At 36.6% G+C, this 20,834-nt stretch overlaps 1 protein-coding gene and 2 pseudogenes across 1 annotated transcript in view; 2 read left to right on the forward strand and 1 right to left on the reverse strand.

Moving 5' to 3' along the window:
- The window catches only part of RNF169 (ring finger protein 169), a 100,318-nt gene that overhangs the window by 31,298 nt on the left and 48,186 nt on the right, over window positions 1–20,834 (forward strand). Inside the window, exon 2 of the mRNA XM_007448103.1 lies at window positions 4,201–4,274. Coding sequence (XP_007448165.1) covers window positions 4,201–4,274 — 74 coding nt within the window. The remainder of the gene's footprint in view (window positions 1–4,200; window positions 4,275–20,834) is intronic.
- LOC103075035 (28S ribosomal protein S31, mitochondrial-like) lies at window positions 4,437–13,378 on the reverse strand (annotated as a pseudogene).
- Window positions 16,941–17,786, forward strand: LOC103074181 (glyoxalase domain-containing protein 4 pseudogene; annotated as a pseudogene).

Below are 20,834 nucleotides of genomic sequence, written 5' to 3' on the forward strand. Positions count from 1 at the left end.
CTGTTGGGGGAAGAAGTTGCAAAAAGTGACTATTTCACATTTTGTATTTTTAAAGCATTAAACATCATTAATCTTAATCCAAGAGTAAGCTAATTTATACCAGTACTAATTTTGGTGAATATAAATTAGTACTCCACCCCTACCCTTGCCATTACCTTTTACTCTCAAATGAGTCAAGGCATAGTAATATTTCAGTCAGTGTTCCGAGTTCCTGCTTGGCCTTATATTATGAACTTTGAGATTTCTTAAGTATCCCAAAGTGAATTTAACTTTTCGTATAATATATGTATCAAAGCAGTTGGGTCATTATCTTTGTTTCTTGTAAGTTGTACTTGCAAATAAATCAAACCAAACTACCATTTCTTTATCTCACCAACACCAGAGAAAATTTTATAGTTATCAGATTCTACTGCATGCCACTCTACTGGCTGAAAATAGTTTACAAAGTATTTTCACTCTCATTATATTCATTTGATCCTCATAATGGCCTGTCATAATAGGTATTATTCTGGTTTTACAGAAGAGGAAGTTGAGACTGACTTATCCAAGACTCTGGAAGCTTCTAAGTTTTGGGGATCAGGCTTTTAATTTTGTATTATTTACACTGTATAATGAAGCTGTTATCCTCTTTGGACATTTTCTTCTAAATGTCAGCAAGAACTATTTTAGAGAAAGCAAATTCTCTAACAGTGAGTAAAAATTATAATCATTTTTACTAGTGTATCATTAAAATATTTTTGGTCCCTTGTGTTGGATAGTAGACTTAATAAAAGACTGAATAACATTATGCTCCTTATGTTGCTTCCAAATAAAAATATAGATATAGAATTTTTAAAAGTAGATATGAGAAGAATCTTATACTTTGTACCAGAAGAAACTGTGGTAGAATTTGTTATTGTATCTTGGCCTGAGGAAGGTCTTTCCAAATATGATACAAAATGCAGAAGCCATAAAGGAGAAGTTTGAATAATGTAACTACACAAAAATCACCACTATAAGCAAAGTCAAGACAGATGATAAACTAGGAAAAGTATTGCTATTCATGTGACATAAGGGTAATTTTCCTTACCTAGACAGAGCTTTAACAAATCAGGAAGAAAAAGTTAACTCCAACAGGAGTAAAGGAAATGTATATACTTTTCATATAAAAGGAAATGCAAATTACTCAAACATGTGAAAAGTATTCAGTTTCACTCATTCAGTGCATAAGATACAGAATTTCACCAATTAGATTGGCAAAGCTAAAAATTTCAGCCCTCATTGTGCTGGGAAAGGTGTGAGGAAATGGCACTCTCATGCATCACTGGTGGGATTATAAATCTGTACAGGCTTTATGAAGGGTGATTTGGTATTGTCTGTCAGAATTACAGAAGCACATATTCTTTGACTCAGCAGTTCTGATTCCAGCACTTTAATCTATGGATATACTTGCAGACATGCAAAATGATGTATGTGCAAGATTACTCATTATAACATTGTTTTGATAGTTGCTGGAGACTTAAACTCGCTTTGATATCTCTCATTTGGTCCTCAGTTTTATTCTTAGTATTAATTTGTCATCTCTTTTTTTTCTTAAGCAGTTTTAGTAGAGTTTTGCTTATTAGTCATCTCATAGTACCATGTGAAAAATAGAATCAGCCAGTGGTTGTTAGTTTTAATCAGCAGAAATGTACTCTGCCAAATTTAGGCAGGTAAGGAATTTATTGAGAAAGAATAGTGGGCAGTCCAAAGTAATCAGCCAGGTAGCTACAGAACTTGGCTTGGAAAATGGCAACTAAGATCCAAGAGCAAAGTCTGTATAATATGAATACTTTGAAATTTTTTGCAACTTCTTTGAGCCCTAGTGTATTTTTTTTTCCAGTTTTGTGTGTGTGTGTGTGTGGTACGCGGGCCTCTCACTATTGTGGCCTCTCCCGTTGCGGAGCACAGGCTCTGGACGCGCAGGCTCAGCAACCATGGCTCACGGGCCCAGCTGCTCCGTGGCATGTGGGATCTTCCCGGACCGGGGCACGAACCCGTGTCCCCTGCATAGGCAGGCGGACTCTCAACCACTGCACCACCAGGGAAGCCCCCTAGTGTATTTTTAATTGTCCCTTGTTTGCTTTAAGGAATCTATATTTTGTTCATTGAGTTCATAAATATGTATAAATATATATAATCAAGTTTGTTAATTTTATTGTTCAATTTTTCTATATTTTTATTACCCTTGATCCTCCTGATCTACCTGTTTTTAATTGTGGTGTGTTACAATTTTTTACTATAGTTTTGGATTTATTAATTTCTCTTATAATCTTTTTTTTTTTGCTCTGTTGTAGGTTCATACAAGTGCATAATTATTATAGCTTCTTGATGGGTTGCCTTTTTCATCATTATGTAATTTCCCTCTTTATACCTGTTAATTCTTTTTCTCTTAATTTTACCATGTGCTAGTTCTGTGGCCTTGGACAAGTCATTAACCTCTCATTTTCCTTATTGTAAATGGGTGTAATACCTACCTTATAAAGTTTCTGTGAAGATTCACTGAGAAAATATAAAGTATCATTCAGGTTATAGGTTCTCCATAAATGGATTAAAAGAATTTTTTTGACTAAGGGTTTTGCTTTTCTCTTCCTTCTTCCCCTCCTCTTTTAAAGCATCTGGTTTTAGATACTATTTGCCTATAATTAGAAATGTACTTAAGAGATATGATTAAAATAGTCATCAGGACTTTTTTTTTAAGTGGGTGAAGGTGATGTACTGTTTGCCTCCCAAGACCAGGGTCTAATAATTCTCTGCAGCAGCTTTAAGTTACTGTTTTCTGCATCTGTATTACGTCCAGTGTTTCTGTCTAAGAATCTTCCACATTTCTCTGGTGTATATGAGTCTTTTTAAGGTAGTAGAGACAACTGAAAAAGGACAAAAGTCAACTTTTTGAGGAGCCCACTTTTCTACAACAAATATTATCAACCTGAATGGGATATAGAGTTGTTAGTAAGTCTTCAAATAAATACTGTGTTTAAGTCTCTAAATATACATAGGGGTGTATCGAAGTGTCATGTACATTTAAGGAGACAGAAGTGCATATTTTTTCCTTCCTTTTTGATAGCATTTAGGACTTATCTTTTATTCCTGTTCTTAAGTTGGATTTTTTTTTTTTTTTTTTTTTTTTTTTTGCGGTACGCGGGCCTCTCACCGCTGTGGCCTCTCCCGTTGCGGAGCACAGGCTCCGGACGCGCAGGCTTAGCGGCCATGGCCCACGGGCCCAGCCGCTCCGCGGCATGTGGGATCCTCCCGGACCAGGGCACAAACCCGTGTCCCCCGCATCGGCAGGCGGACTCTCAACCACTGCGCCACTAGGGAAGCCCTTAAGTTGGATTTTTATTGTTTATATAACCAGTGTGTATTGTGTGCCTCCTGTGGGCCTGGATATAGAGAAGGGGAGAAAAGAGAATTTCAGCTGAGAAACAGCATAAAAGGGTTAGGAGTATATGGCATATATATATTGTAGCCAGATAGTCAACAGATGAGAGAGACAGTGCTTTAGAAGGATAAAGTTGTGATCAGTCTCTGGAAAACCTTGAGTGACATATTGAAGAGTTTTGACTTTATTCTGTAAGCTGATCAAAACCACTGAAGGCTTTGAGGATAAAAAATCAGGTTATATACTGAAAATATAAGTTGTATACAGGAAAATAGTCTGTTGGCAATGTTGAAAAAGAAGTAGAAAGAAACATTAGTAACAAAGTATTATGAGTAAAACTTTAGCTTATTTAAAATGTTACTTGGTAACATTGAACTAGGAGTTTTAAATATAGTTTTCCTTGAGGTCTTTTAACATGTTACTTTTATCAGTGAGACCCTTCAGACCACTCTATATTGATAAACTAATCTTCCAGCCTGTGTTTATTTTCCTCCATAGCCCTTAGTACCACCAGTTGTATTATATACACACACTTGTTTATTGTCTGTTTCCCCCCACAATATTGTAAGCTCCATGATAGTAAGGACTTTATTTGTTCAGTGCTTCTCCCCGGTGCTTAGAACTGTGCCTGGTTTATACCCTTTAATAAGTATTCATTAAATGAATGAATGAATATTCAAATTGTGGAAGATGACCACAATTTTTATGTGGTTTATGATGTGGGGGCAGCAGTAGGACAAGATCTTGGTTCCTTCCTAGAAAGTTCTGTTAAAAAGTGTTTTCTTTTCCCTTTCCTGCAGAGTTTATATTCAGAGCACCAATCAAATTAAGCAAGCCTGGGGAACTTCGTGAGGAATATGAAAGCCTGAGAAAGGTACAGTATAACAGTATACATATCATTATGCCATTCATTTTCTTAAAGTTAATTGAAATGATGACATTAAAGAATGCTTAGTGGGATTTTTGATTTACTAGGGAGTTTTAAAATTTATAATGCAGAGCCTGTCTTTCTGTACCCTACCTTATACTGGTCTAGTTAGATTCTGTAGCTATAATGGAAGTAGAGTAAACCTTAACTCAGAACCCCTTTTAAGCTGTCCTTTCAAAGATGAAAATGTAGCTCACACGGCCTATCACACACCTGCTGCAATAACCGGCCACCAAGAGTGGTATTCTTGGCATTTAAATGTTAGATAAAAGCTAACATTTAAGCTTTAATAATAATAGCTTGTCTTATTTTTCTTTATCTTGCAAGGTTCCTCTAATTACGTGTAGCTGGTATTATCTTTTACTGCTTTCACTCTGTTAAGTACTCCAGAAGAAATGTAACTTAGACTGGTAAGGGTAGTGGAATAATTTTCTAGTTAGAGAACATTTACCATTGGGAAAGCTTTTAGCTGTGTCCACATCATCTTATTTTTGATGTTTTCAAGCTAATAGTCTGGGAATCACTTGGAAGATAAGACTTCAGAAAGACTGGTAATAAGAAGTATGTTATAAGATTTGTATCATCCTTCCCCAGCCCTCTCCCTGAACCACCATCCCTTACCCAAGTTCATAAACGATTAGATAATCATTCTACATGTAGATATTTAATGTTTTATAAAGGCAAATAATCCACTTAATCTGAATCAGACATCATCATAAAACAGAGGCAAGACAATAACATTATGGTGGCATTTTAGACTGAAAAAGATCAGTATTTAATAAGGTCATGTTAAAACGAAAAGATAAAAAACTGTGCTTAATTACTGTATATTCTTTGATCTTTTCTTTTAAATGAGAGTGTCAAATGCTGACTTGGGTCCTCATGCTCCTTTTGTATTGGTGGTGTGAGTTTTTTTGTTTTTCGTTTTAAATCAGTTACAAAGCTTTTTTCTACATAGAAACAAATTATGCTCGGAGACTACATCAAAAGAACCACAGATTTCTCTTAAATAAAATTCCAGAATATGCAGATATTTAGTTTTAATATAACTTTTCAGAAACTTGGAGAATATGGAAATTTTGAAGCTGTCAGCTTGAAGATAGTGAGAAAACAGGGACTTGGAGGTAGAAAAAGGAGGTAAAGCAGAAGGCATAGTGAGTGTAGAGATTTTTTCTAAGCCTTGGGAAAGAGAAGGATACCTTGGGGAACTGTTCTTTCGTTCCTGTTAAGAAGGAGGGACAGGAAAATGGTTTTAAAAGCGACTGATAGCATAATGCTGTTGAGTGAAGCTAGGACAATCTCATTCTGCATAAACTGGATTGGGTTTGAAAAACACTCACCTGTGTCATTTGTGTTAAATAAGCGTTAAATAGGTTTCCCCCCACCCATACTCCAAGTACCCAGGTTATCCTACACTCATTGTATAACCTGAAAAATGGAAATCCAAGTCATAAAATCAAAAGGCACTAATATTGGCATACCCATGTAATGGAATACTATTCAGCAATAAGAAGGAATGAACCACTGATACATGCTACCAGATGGATAAGCCTCAAAAAGATGCTAAGTGAAAGAAACCAGATAAAAGAGACCATATATTGTCTGTTTCCATTTATAGAAAATGTCTAGGAATAGACAGAAGTATAGAGACAGACAGTAGATTAATGGTTGATTGAGTAGGGATGAGAATGGGGATTAACAGTAAATGGTCATGAGTGATTTTATTACAGCGATGAAGATTTCTAAAACTGATTTATGGTGTTTTCCACAACTTGGTAAATTTACTAAAAATCATCGAATTATATACTTGAAATGGATGAATTATATAATATGTAAAAATATGCCTCGATAAAGTAAAAAAAATTAAGGCACTAGACATTTGGAGAACTTGATAAAAAAAAGATGTCTCTTAGAATGCATATTTTCTGAAACAAAACAAATATATAATTATCTAGATGAATCCCTAAGGGAGGGAGATGTTTAAAAGTTTCTACTGAGCAAGTGATGGAAATTAATTCTATACAGCTCATCATTACTAATTTGATGTGTAACACACTTTTTATTTAGTATACTTTATTATTTTGTTTAAATGACAGTAAAAACCTTTATAAGGGCTACAAAACGTTAACAGGAAATTTTATTCCCCTAATTCTTGTTCTTTTAAAAGATGTTTGCTTACTAATCATAGATCCCTCTACCCATGGTGTAGTGTTATGCTTACTGAGGTTACTATGTTTCTAAATTTTATGATTCTATAAATAGGTTTATATTTCTAAATATGTTTAAAATTTTCTTCCTGCCATGTGTTGTAGTTAATTTTGTCTTTTTTATGCAGGAATATACAGAGCAAAATGTGAAAGTTCTCCTTTTTCTTATTTTCCACTTCCTTCCCCAGAGATAACGAGTGTCAACAGTTTAGTGTATATCCTAGATCCTGTATATATTTACACACACACACACACACACACACACACTCACACACATATGCTTTAGTCTTTTTTAGTATAAATAAGATCATGATGTATATTCATTTATTCATCATATACTTATTATGTCCTTACTGTGTGCCAGGTACTAGGAATATGATGCTGAAGAAGACACCCAAGGTTCTTGACCTCAGGGAGAATTCATTCTAGTGGGGAAGATGTACAGTAAATAAGCAAAAAAAAATTAATATATATTAATAAAGCAGGGTAAGAAGAGTTAGAGGGGAGTGGAAGGGAAACTTGAGACACAAAAAGACTGTTTTCGATACAGTGATCAGGGAAAGTCTCAGAGAAGGCAACATTTGAGTTGCTACCTGAAAGAGATGAGGGAGCAAGCCAAGTAAACTTATGAGGAAAGAGCATTCCCAGTGAAGAGAACAGCAAATGCAAAGTCTCTGAGATGGAAACAAGTTTGGCTTCTTTAAGGAACACTGTGGCTGGAACTGAGTGTACAAGTTGTGGAAGGGTGGAAGGGTGGTATGGGGATTTGGTAAGATGTGAGTTGGAAGAGATAGAGGGCCAGATCAAAGAAGGCCTAGTTGCTTGTTAAGGACCTTAAATTTATTTTAAGTGTGATGGGAAGCCAGTAATATGATCTGAATTATACTTTTAAAAGGTCTCTGGTTGTTGTGTGGGGAATAAACTGTAATGGGTCTAAGAATTAGGAATTGGATTTACTGTGAATAGTAGAGACCCCAAAATAGTGACTCAAATAAATTAGGAGTTTTACTTTTCTCCAGTAACAAAAAGCTGGAGGTAAGCTGTCCAGGGCTGATTATGGCAGCTCTAGGACATCAGGGATGCAGGCTCCTTTTTGTTCTTCTGTTTAGACATCTTCAAGTGTGCCTGTCTCCTTGTGATGTGGATCAACCATCGTTGATCCTTCTGTAGAATCCCATCTAGACAGAAGGTAAGGCAGAAGGGCCTATGTCAGCTGAATTGGGTCTTTTAAAGAGCCTTCTCCAAAGACGCACCGGGTGACTTCACCTGTATTTTGTAGTTGAGTGTCACAGACTCCCTCTAGCTGCCAGGAAAGCTGGGAAGCATAGTGTTTTAGCTGGGTACATTAACTTCCTAAGTAAAATTAGGGTTCTTTTATTTACTTATTTTTATAAATTTATTTATTTTTATTTTTGGCTGCGTTGGGTTTTTGTTGCTGCATGCGGGCTTTCTCTAGTTGCGGCATATGGGGGCTACTCTTTGTTGCAGTGCACAGACTTCTCATTGTGGTGTCTTCTCTTGTTGCAGAGCATGGGCTCCAGGCGCGCAGGCTTCAGTAGTTGTGGCTCGCAGGCTGTAGAGCGCAGGCTCAGTAGGTGTGGCGCATGGGCTTAGTTGCTCCGTGGCATGTGGGATCTTCCCAGACCAGCGATCGAACCCGTGTCCCCTGCATTGGTAGGCGGATTCTTAACCGCTGCACCACCAGAGAAGTCCCTAGGGTTGTTTTAGGAAGGAATGAAAGAATGAATACTGGGTAGGCAGCTAGCTGTCTCTGCCTCATGGGACAAGAATGGAAATAAGACCAATTAGAACACTTTTGGAGTAAGCAATGGGTTGCGTTTAATGAGGGTTAGGATTTTACCAAAAGTATGACAGAGGGAATGATGCTGTGGACTTGAAGGTGTATATGAGGAAGTTGTTGTAGTTTTGGACCGTGGTTGTTTTAAGGAGGTTGTTTGAGGAAGGAATTGAGGACATGATGGACAATGAGAGTGGTAGAGTCAGTGGACTGGAAGTTTTGATGGTGCTAAAGAATTATAAAAGTAGGGTGACTGGCTTATAAGTAAAGTTGGAAACCTAGAAGTCGTCGTCTAAATGTGAGAGGGTTAAATGTGAGACTGGGTTTAGTTATTGAACATGACAGAGTTTAGGGTATGATTATGGGAGGAGGTAACTGAAGTAGGATGGAAGAAAAGATTTATCTAGAAGGAAGTGAAGAAACTGAGAGAATATACTGATTTTGAAATCTTCAGGAATATCACTGGAGTAGCTGGGCAGAAACTGAAGTGCTAAGGTTTTCTGTGAATAAGGGGAGTTGACAGGTGACTACCTCAAAGAGGGGTTGTGGGTATTACAGTCTGATGGTAAATACTTCATAGAAGCTAGGAATTTTGAGGAATAATATGATCTATTCTGTAGCCATTTTTTTTTTTTTCCTCTAACAATATGTGCTTTTTTTGTGGAGGGGCAGCAGGTGCTTTCATATAGGTACTTTTTTCATACTGAATGGTATTTCATAGTGTGGATGAGGCATAATTCACTTAACCATTGATCATTTAAATTGTTTTCCATTTCCCCCAGTTTTGAAGAGATGTTGCACTAAACACACATAAACATATCTGAGCAAATACTGCCTTTAAGTTAGATTCCTAGAAGTGAAAGTGCAGGTCAGAGTGTATATACACTTTGCATTTTGGTGGATATTCAAAAGACTTCTTTCAACTTAACTCTCTTACCAGTAGTAAAAGAGAGTCCCTTTTCTTTAAATCCTTGCTAAGCCTTTATCATTATTTTTAATATTTTGCTATCTGCTGAATAAAATATCTCATTGTTTTAATTTACATTGCCCTGGTTACTAGAGAGGAGGAGCATCTTGTGCTTACTGGCCATTTACAGGTTTTCTATGAATTGCTTGCTTATAACCTTTAGGTGTGAAAACTAGTTCCATCTTTTGGATATTTTTGATCTTGATTGCTAATGGCATGCTATTTTTTCTGTGCTTTTATAGATGTATTCTATTAAAAAGATGTTTTCTGACATTTTATGGTGTTTTAAGTAGCAGGAGAAAATTAGCATGTGCTCAGTCCTCCATCTTGTTACATTGATTGGGGAAAGAATTTTGTTGTATTCATTCTTGAATATTTATATTCTTATTATATTCTTCTTTTTTGAATTTTATTTTATTTTTTTATACAACAGGTTCTTATTAGTCATCAGTTTTATACACATCAGTGTATACATGTCAATCCCAATGGCCCATCTTGTTTTGTTCTTGTCTGCAGTAAATATATGTTGAAATGGAAAAATAAGTTTTATGGAGAAATTATTTCAATATTGATCTCTTTATGGTTCTCATCTATATAAGCTTGACTGTTAGTCATTTTGTGTTTTGAAATAATTGATTCATCCCTGTAAGTTCTATTTATTGGTTGCATTAAGCTTACTATTTACACCATTATTCCTTCTGCTTATACAGTTTGTTAGGTGTTTAACTTTGACCACATGGTTAAATAATAGTTGCTTTATATTAGATTTTGGAAACATATAATCCAGCATGCCCTTGTTTGTCTTCTTTGAATCATTAGACTCTGAAAGGTTAAAGGTAGGGGGAAAAAACAGCCTTTGCTGGCCCATCTTGTTATATTCTTGTCTGCAGTAAATATATGTTGAAATGGAAAAATAAGTTTTATGGAGAAATTATTTCAATATTGATCTCTTTATGGTTCTCATCTATATAAGCTTGACTGTTAGTCATTTTGTGTTTTGAAATAATTGATTCATCCCTGTAAGTTCTATTTATTGGTTGCATTAAGCTTACTATTTACACCATTATTCCTTCTGCTTATACAGTTTGTTAGGTGTTTAACTTTGACCACATGGTTAAATAATAGTTGCTTTATATTAGATTTTGGAAACATATAATCCAGCATGCCCTTGTTTGTCTTCTTTGAATCATTAGACTCTGAAAGGTTAAAGGTAGGGGGAAAAAACAGCCTTTGCTTCCAGACTGCTTATCTCCCTGGTTTCTGTAGTGGGAAAGATGAACTGCTTTTGATAATTCTGCAGATCACATGAGTGGTTTAGGCTTTCTCTGAATTGGTTTACTGACCTATCCATTTTCTTTTTTCTCCCTTACCACTGGTTCCTTTTTGAGGAGTGTTTTCTCCCCATTGCTGGCTGAATTATTCAAGTAGTAAGCATGCAGTTCTAGTCCTTAGCCAGAGCACAGAGTAATCAGATACAGTCAATGGGTTACTGAAGTGAGTAATGACTCTATAAGGCAGACATTAACTTTTCTGAAGGAGTTTTTTAAAGGTAAGTAAACTTTTAGGGCCTAATTATCTTTGAAATAATATATCTTTAAAGTTCCTTTTATTATTTTTCTGCCATAAACTGTAAAATATAGTGTAGTTTATTAAAGCTTGAATATTTCACTTAAATCTGTTTGGCTGTACAAGTGTATCATGAGCTGAGTATTGAGCTGGCCTTTCCCTTATTTTTTTAATTTACTTATTTTAAAAGAAGCTTATATTTATTAAAATCTGTTCTGTTGCACCATGGAAGCAGTGGGTTGTTTGCTTGTTTAAAAAATTTTTTTCCTATTAGATTGTGAAATCTTTCAAGATGGATCTGTTTGTTTAGTCTCTTTACCTCTCCACCACATCTAATATAATTTCTTGCACTTATATATTTATTACATACGGATTGAATTGTTGATCATTCACCAATTTCAAAGCCCCTTCTTTTAAGAGAAATGACTTGTGTAAGGATATACAGCTGGTTCATGATAGAACTAGATGTATTTTAAGATTTCTAGAGTTCTTTTTACTACATTATTTTCTATGCTTCTTCCTCTGAAATGTCAGTATGTAATCTTTGAGGAAATGCACACTTGGGTATGTGCTGATGTGCATCTTTCTAGAATAAGAAATAAATACAGAATCTCATAGTACATCTTTAAGAGCAGGTAAGCTGTATGGTACTAAGAAGGAAAAACTCTCAAAAGAATAAGTTTTAATTTTGACTGCACGAGGGAACAACTGTTTAGTTTATAGGATGTTCAGAATCTGAAAGTGTTAACGTGGTTGTCTTTTGCTATTTACAACTACCCAGACAAGGAGAAACAACTTTATCAAGTTATATGCTTTTCAAAGAAAACAACACATTTGGGAAATACAAAGCATGATCAAATTTAATTAGAATTGCAGGTTATTCATGTTATATCTGTAATGTCCTGTTTTTCCTTGTCTTTCATTTATGAGAGGAGACGATCAATAGTTATAAGGTTACTACATTAGTATAATATTTTATATGGTTTAGAGACTAGTTTAAATAAAATCATTTCAGTGCTACCTTGAAAGCCAAATGAGAGAGTTTTCTAGAAACAGTCACAACTCTTCTGTCCCTTGTACAAAATAAAACATTTTGTTAAAGTATCTGATTAGTGAAGCTTATAGTAAATTTAAACAGCTTTATTTTTTCTTATTTATAAAAGTAAGCAGAATTATAAAATTCTGTGAATTGTAAAAAGAAAAATAATTATAAAAAGATTTAAAGGAGAAAGGGAAAATTACCAGTAATTCTGCCACCTAATAACCATATTTAAATGTTTATTGTATTTTTTCTAGTCAAATTATTTTGTTTATAATACCAATCTCCAATAGCTTGAAATAAAAATTTCCCATTGAACTGTATGTCACTCTCTTTTAGAACATCCTGTTTTTCATTAAAATAATTTCTAAACCACTCTAAGTGTTCAACCTTCTGCTTAACACTCAGATATGGGTTTTTGGAAAGGCCAGGTCACCAGCTCCATGAAGTGGCGAGTTGATCCTTGTTTTGGAAAATCCTCCAGGTATTTATCCAGAAATATATGTTAATGAGATTCTGAACCCTTATCATCAAAACCTGCTTCATTGTTAATTGCGACTCCCACAGGTTCTCCTCTTTTGTCCATTGGCTCATCTCCATAATCGTTCTGAAAGGACTGTTCATTGCAGCTAACTGATTAGCAAATTCCACAATCCAAAGTGAAGGTGCTGTCTCTGTGTCAGGTGCCTCTTTAGTAACTGCCTTAAACCCCAAAATACTAAGCCTCTTGCCTTTGAATATATCTTTTTAAAACTTGTTCTAAGATCAGTGGTCTTAAGATCAGGTTGGAGATCCTGACCAACATCATCATCATCAGCTCCTTCATCAAACTGCATCTGATTCACTAGTCTTGTACTAACTCTAGCTGTGGCAGGCAGATCTGGCAACTTTCGTAGCTGATGTGATGTTACTGAAACTAATTTTAGGTCCTTCGCCCTCTTTCTGTGCCCTTGAGTCTTCCTTGTGCTGCTGGAGCAGCTCTGACTTGGTCATCTGCTTGTCAAAAGGGATAGTCTGCAACAGGAGATGCAGCCACCACCAACTCAGGACTCAGGGATTCACTTCTCTTTTGGGGGCATCTTCTGGAGCTTTTTTAAGCCTGCTAGTTGTAGCCTCCACAGTTTTAAGTTGTCTTCTGTTGGGTGGCTTTGTTGTTTGTACATTTACTGTGCTTTCAACTTTCATGCCCTTAATGATATTTATCAAGCCTTTTTTCTTATTCTTCTTTACACTGTCTTGGCTGTCTCTCTCCTTGGAATCTCATGGATTGGAGCCAAATGCTTATCTTTCTTGCTGTAGATCATGCTGTTAGTACCACAGTATCTTTGGATATCATTTTTTTGGTTCTGACCGTTATATTCAGAGAAGGGAATAAACACAAATCGCAGCTACCAATTCCTCTGGGCCTCCAGAGCACAAAGGGAGGTGGGAAAGGGGGCAAAGGGGTAGGGTCCCCCAGACTCTTGGAAACATTGTGGAGAAACAAGCTGAAGTGGGAATACAATGGGGGTAGTGCATCCTCTGCCAAACATGCCCCACCCCCATTACACTTAGTGGATAAGTTAGACAGAGACCAGTACTGTATGATTTCATTTATATGTGGAATCTAAAAAACAAAACAAATGAACAGACATAACAAAACAGAAACAGTTATAGATACAGAGAACAAACAGGTGGTTGCCAGAGGGGAGAGGGGAGGAAAGAAATAGGTGAGGGAGATTAAGAGGTACAGACTTACAGTTGCAGAACAAATGAGTCATGAGTATGAAATGTACAGTGTGGGGAAATATAGTCAATAACTATATAATATCATTGTATTGTGACAGATCATAACTAGATTTATCATGGTGATCATTTTGAGTACAGAAATATTGAATCACTATGTTGTGTAACAGGAACTAACATAGTGTTGTAGGTCAGTTGTACTTCAAGAACAAACAAGCAAACTTACAGAAAAAGAGATCAGATTTGTGGTTACCAGAGGCAGGAGGTGGTGGGAAAGGGAATTGGATGATGACAGTCAAAAGGTATAAAGTTCCAAGTTATAAGATAAATAAGTACTAAGGAGGTAATGTACAACATGATAAATATAACTAACACTGCTGTATATGAAAGTTAAGAGAGGGACTTCCCTGGTGGTACAGTGATTAAGAATCTGCCTGTAATGCACGGGACACGGGTTCGAGCCCTGGTCCAGGAAGATCCCACATGCTGCAGAGCAACTAAGTCCATGTGCCACAACTACTGAGCCTGTGCTCTAGAGCCCACGAGCCACAACTACTGAAGCCCGCATGCCACAACTATTGAAGCCCATGTGCCTAGAGCCTGTGCTCCACACAGGAGAGGCCACCACAATGAGAAGTCTGCGCACCACAATGAAGAGTAGCCCCTACTCACTACTCACTGAACATGCCACAACTATTGAAGCCCATGTGCCTAGAGCCTGTGCTCCACACAGGAGAGGCCACCACAATGAGAAGTCTGCGCACCACAATGAAGAGTAGCCCCTACTCACTGCAACTAGAAGAAGCCTGCATGCAGCAATGAAGACCCAATGCCCCCCCCAAACAAATAAATTAATTAATTTTTTTAAAAAAAGAAAGAATAAATCCTGAGTTCTCATCACAAGGAAAAAAATTTTTCTTCTTTAATGTTGAATCTGTATGAGATGATGGATGTTCTCTACACTTACTGTGGTAATCATTTTATGATGTATGTAAGTCAAATCATTATGTTACACTTTGAACTTGTACAGTGCTGTATGTCAGTTGTATCTCAATAAAACTGGAAGGGAAAATGTTTATCATAAACGTAAGCTTAAGACTTTTTACAGAATAGATTTAGGATCACACTTTACATGCCCTTTTTACTGACTGTTTTGTTTAACATGTCATATGAAGCTTTCCATATCAGTGTATTTCGATCCATGCCAACATTTTTAATGGCTATATAAAATAACAGAAAATATCATTGTGATATATTACATGCATGCCAATATTTTACTTAAAGCCAAACCATTCAAGAATCAGAAATCACTTTTAAAAATATGATATTTAAAAAAGATTCCACAAGATAATTTTTAAAATTTCCCATCTCTATCCAAATCTGTGTAAAAATTCACAGGTAATCCACTTTCAGTAAAATTACAAGCTTGGTTTTATTTTTCTGGATTCAGATTAGAGTTTAAAACCTCATTTGCTGCTTACATCTGAGAGTCCACTTTTTGTTTGTTTATGTCAGACTTTAAAAAAAAAATTGCAGATGCTCAGTAAATCACAATACAAATGATGTGGTTATTTTGCCCTTAGCTGAGAGGCAGTTTATTAAAGTGCTTAAGAGCCATCTAAGTTCAAATTCTGACTCTCCATGTGAATTTGGGCAAGTTAGTTCATCTCTCCATTTCTTAGTTTCCTGGTCTGTAAAGTGGACCCCATAGTACCTAGCTTATAGGGTTATTGTGAAATAGTGCCTGGCACATAGTAATCCATATATAAGAATTATTACTATTCTTTAAAATTTGGAATTAAAAAAAATCTAGCACAAAGTAACCCCCCTCCATTACTGCCATTTTTTAATTTGTTAATTTGAGTTAGAAGTGGCTGACTGTCAAAAAGTCATGGTTGGAAGCTGGAAAGTTAGTGGTATGAACCATAAATGATTCCCAGTTTTCTTGAACTTTGGACAGTGAAGACCTGTCTTTGCCTTTTAATAATCAATGATTTAGAGCTCTTACTTTATACTTCTTGTGAGTGCACGCCCCTTCATTTAGCCTTTTAGCTTGGCAACTAAACATATGACTTAGTATCTGCTGGTTCGATATATGTATAAACTTTAATGCTTAAAATTAATTTTATATGCATTTCTGTAGAGCACATGTAATAATTTAAAACCTATATTGAAGTAATTTAAAACACTTTATTACATAAAGGAGAAAATTTGTAAAATGTTATATTGGCATAAGTATTTAAATATACTTTATTCTAAACATAACATTTAAATTGAAAGGTGTTTAAGAATTTAAAGTGAAGAGAGCATAGTGTTATCAGTGTGATTTTGTTAAAATTAGGTAAGAATCATAAGAGCAAATAGTTGCTTTGGTGCTATTTATGTGATTGTTCAAGTAGAAGTCATGGCTTTTGCCTTGTATGCAAGATTTGCTATGATTTCTGGATTCTGTGAGATGGAAGCTTCAAGTAGTCCTTACCCCAAACACTTTCTTTTTGTGGGTAGCATCAGCAGTAGTCACCAATTAGACCCTATATAAGTGGTAACTGTTAGTATCAAATGAGAGCCTAGGAACCAGATGGAAGATGCAAAGCATTGATCACTATAGATACCAAAGTAAATTGAAATGTTCTGACATTAATTTGAATATCTAACAAGTTCATCATGGTCTGGAGCAGTGTTTCTGAAGCAGTGGTCCCCAACTTTATCAGCTTATAATATATACTCTTTTCATAACCCCCTTAACAATTTAAAATATTGTTAATGTCTTCTATTAAAGAATAAGCCCTAGATAAGCAACAAAAATGTATTCAACCTATTTATTGAGGTATTTAGTGGGTAGAACCTTATGGACTATAAGTATATGATTTGTTAGATTGTTAAAAATATATTGAAAATTAGATTTCCATCACTACCTTTGTGAATCCTCTTAAGGGTCTGGGGTCTCAGTTTGAGAACCTTTGGCCCAGAGATAACTAGAAAATGTAGGAAATGAGTTATATATGTATAACTCATATAATTTACTATATGTTTTTATATATAATATTTTATAGGAAAAATCTGTTAGTTGTGTGTTAGGGGAAAGATTAAGGAAACACCATGAGGCCAGAAGGTCCTACAACTCTCACAAATTATTTCTGTAGTCTACTATCAGAGGGTGGTGGACCATTTTACCAATTTAGATACGAAAATGAGGAAATTATGGATGCATGAGCCTCTAATCTTTAAAGTGCCATTGGGATTACTGTGCTGGTGTCACCTGTGGGCAGCGCGGCGCTGTACGCGTGAGGGATGGGTAGTGTAGGTGGTCATGGCTACTCTCAGGGCTCTGCACTTCATGTTCAAAGTGGGAAACCGCTTCCAGATGGTGTGTTTCTATTGTGATGTCCTGGGGATGAAGGCCTTATGATGGGAAATGGAGTAAATCAGTGATAGAATTTGGACCTGAGGATGATCATTTTGTTGCAGAACTGACTTACAGTTATGGCATCGGAGACTATAGCTTGGCAGTGACTTCATGGGCATCACGCTTGCTTCTAGCCAGGCTGTCTGCAAAGCCAGGAAGTTGGAGTGGCCACTCAATGAAGTCGCAGTAGGTGTTTTTGAAACTAAAGCCCCCAGAGGATATAAATTCTATTTGCAGAACCGCAGTCCACCTCAGTCAGATCCTGTATTAAAAGTAACTCTAGCAGTTTCTGATCTTCAGAAGTCCTTGAACTACTGGCCTAATCTTCTGGGAATGAAAATTTATGAAAAAGATGAAAAGAAGCAGAGAGTTTTGCTGGGCTATGCTGATAACCAGTGTAAGCTGGAGCTACAGGGCATCCAGGGGGCAGTTGATCATGCAGCAGCTTTTGGACGAATTGCCTTTTCTTGCCCCCAGAAAGAGTTGTCAGACTTAGAAGACTTGATAAAAAGGGAGAATCAGAAGATTCTGACTCTCCTCGTGAGTCTGGACACTCCAGGGTAAGCAACAGTGCAAGTGATCATTCTGACTGACCCTGATGGACATGAAATTTGCTTTGTGGGGGATGAAGCATTTCGAGAACTCTCGAAGATGGATCCAGAGGGAAGCAAATTGTTGGCTGATGCAATGGCAGAAGTTAAAAGAGATGAATGGTTTGCTCCACAAAATAAACCAAAGGCTTCAGGTTAACTGAAGACATCATGTGGAACAGGCGTTAGTGATTCCTGTCAAACACCTGTGAGGTCTGATGTGTGATAAATGCTCTCACAACTTGATGGTTTCCTATACAGGCAAAGAGGCTGGGGTGGTGAAAATTAGTGTATTTTAACCTTTGAGAGCTCTGATATATTTTAGAGAGAAAATCCTATCATCAGTCCATTTAGAGGAGAACTTTTGCTGTCATCTGCGCCGTCACCGTAAGGGCAAATTCTGTGTGTGACTGTGTTAGATTAGTAATAAATTCTCCAGCCTGGGACAGCTATATGGAACATTATCTTTGGTTGGGGATGGAGGGAATTTTGATAAGCATGTAGATTTAATGAGAACAGTTAAATCCAAATTAAAAAAAAAATGCCATTGAGCAGCACTCTTCCCACCAGCCCTGTGTTCATGGCACTGTCGGGTTGGTTACCTTTTATTCTGGAATTGAGAGAAGCTCCCCAAAGCATGGGGACTGGTAGAGTCACCAAAATAGGTATAGTTTGTATCAGAGAATATTTGTTGGAAGACCTTTTAAAAATTGATTAGTCCAATCACATCTTTCATTTCAATCACATTCTTATAGAATATAAGCACCATGCAAACAACTTTGTCATTTTTGATCAGGGCTGTATCCTCAGCACTAAAAGCAATGCCTAACACATAGACTCTAGTGCTCTGTAAATATCTGTGGAATTAAACTTACTGAATACAGGCCCTATGTCCAGAACTAAAGTGGGAGGGGGGAAATCAAGGATGAATAGCATGGTTCCAGGTTGATAGAAGCTCATAGTGTCTGAGGGAAGGGAAATTTGAAAACAAGCAATTGGACACAAGCAATTTGTGTTAAAAATCCGTGATAGAAAGAAGTATGTTCTGGATGTTATGAAATGTATTTTAAAATATTTCATTTGAAATAGTGTGGTGTATATGTGTTTAGCTTTAAACTCTAAGGATGGCTAGTTAACATTGAAGTACTAATAGGGAATACATACTCTGGAGTAGTTACTTAGCATTTGAGAGACTATAATCAGAACTTTCTCTGCATAGGCTCCTATAAGCCCTTCAATTATTTCTATAATCACCCAGCATCTGAGATTTTTTAACTTGCATAATGGATGTTATAAGTGATTTCTAAATTTTTAATTTGTGTAATATTTAAACAAAAAAAACACAATAAAATGAACAATAAAACCCCTGTATACCCATCACTCAGATTCTACAATTATGAAGATAAATAATTTTTCATGGTGAAATGGGTATTATTCAAGACATACGGATTAGCTACAAATATTCTATAGGCATCTCCACCCTTCCATGAACAGGATTTAAGAATCTAGTGAGCTCAATAGTCTATTCCTTTGACAGCGCCTTGCCCTATGGCTAGGAATTCTGTTTGCTCCTGTGTTTAGCTGTTAGACAATTCAACTACCTGATTCTAATTAGAAGACTAGTTGAAGCCTGCTACTAGGATATTGCCTTGAGTAAACCTGTCATACAGATTGTTTTTTTTTTTTTTTTTTTGCGGTACGCGGGCCTCTTACTGTTGTGGCCTCTCCCGTTGCGGAGCACAGGCTCGGGACGCGTAGGTTCAGCGGCCATGGCTCATGGGCCCAGCTACTCCACGGCATGTGGGATCCTCCTGGACTGGGGCACGAACCCGTGTCCCCTGCATCGGCAGGCAGACCCTCATCCACTGCACCACCAGGGAAGCCCCCAGATTGTTTATTGTAGTATCTAAAAGGATAGAAAGCTAGCTGGAACTTCATGATACTTATATAATAGGTTGTGCTATAAAATATATATGACATAAAATTTGCCATTTTAACCACTTCAGGTGTACAGTTCAGCGGCCTTAAGTACATTCAGTGTTGTGCCATCAAAACTGCTTTCTTTTTCCGAAATATTTTGATCACTCCAAACAGAAACTGTGTACCCATTAATATCTCCCCATTCTACCATCACCCTAGGCCCTAGTAACCGCTAACCTTCTTTCTACAAATTTGCCTATTCTAGATATGTAAGTGGAATCATATTGTATTTGTCCTTTTGTGACCTGGCTTATTTCACTCAGCATAATGTTTTCAAGGTTCATTCACATTGTAACATGTTTTAGTACTACATTCCTTTTTTTGGCTGGATATCCCATTGTATGAATATATAACATTTTGTTGATCCTTTCATCTCCTTCCCACTTTTTGGCTCTTGTGAATAATGCTGCAATAAACATTGGAATACAAGTGTCTGCTTGACTCCTGGTTTTATTTTGGGTATATAATTAGGAGTGGAATTGCTGGGTCATGGGAATAATTGAATGTTTAATTTTTTGAGAAATCGTCATACTGTTTTCTGCAGCAGCTGCACCACTTTACATTCCTACTAGCAATGTATGAGGGCTCCAATATTCCATGTTCTTGTTAGCACTTGTTATTTTCTTTTTCTTTTCTTTTCTTTTCTTTTTTAACATCTTTATTGGGGTATATTTGCTTTACAATGGTGTGTTAGTTTCTGCTTTATAACAGAGTGAATCAGTTATACATATACATATGTTCCCATATCTCTTCCCTCTTTGTCTCCCTCCCTCCCACCCTCCCTATCCCACCCCTCCAGACAGCCACAAAGAACCGAGCCGGTTTCCCTGTGCCATGCGGCTGCTTCCCACTGGCTATCTACCTTACGTTTGTTAGTATATATATGTCCATGTCTCTCTCGCCCTATCACACCTCACCCTTCCCCCTCCCCATATCCTCAAGTCTGTTCTCCAGTAGGTCTGTGTCTTTATTCCTGTTTTACCCCTAGGTTCTTCATAACATTTTTTTTCTTAAATTCCATATATATGTGTTAGCATACGGTATTTGTCCTTCTCTTTCTGACTTACTTCACTCCGTATGACAGACTCTAGATCTATCCACCTCATTACAAATAGCTCAATTTCGTTTCTTTTTATGGCTGAGTAATATTCCATTGTATATATGTGCCACATCTTCTTTATCCATTCATCCGACGATGGGCACTTAGGTTGTTTCCACCTCCGGGCTA

The sequence above is a fragment of the Lipotes vexillifer genome, unplaced genomic scaffold, assembly GCF_000442215.2.
Source record: "Lipotes vexillifer unplaced genomic scaffold, Lipotes_vexillifer_v1.1 scaffold640, whole genome shotgun sequence".
Taxonomy (NCBI): Eukaryota; Metazoa; Chordata; class Mammalia; order Artiodactyla; family Lipotidae; genus Lipotes; species Lipotes vexillifer.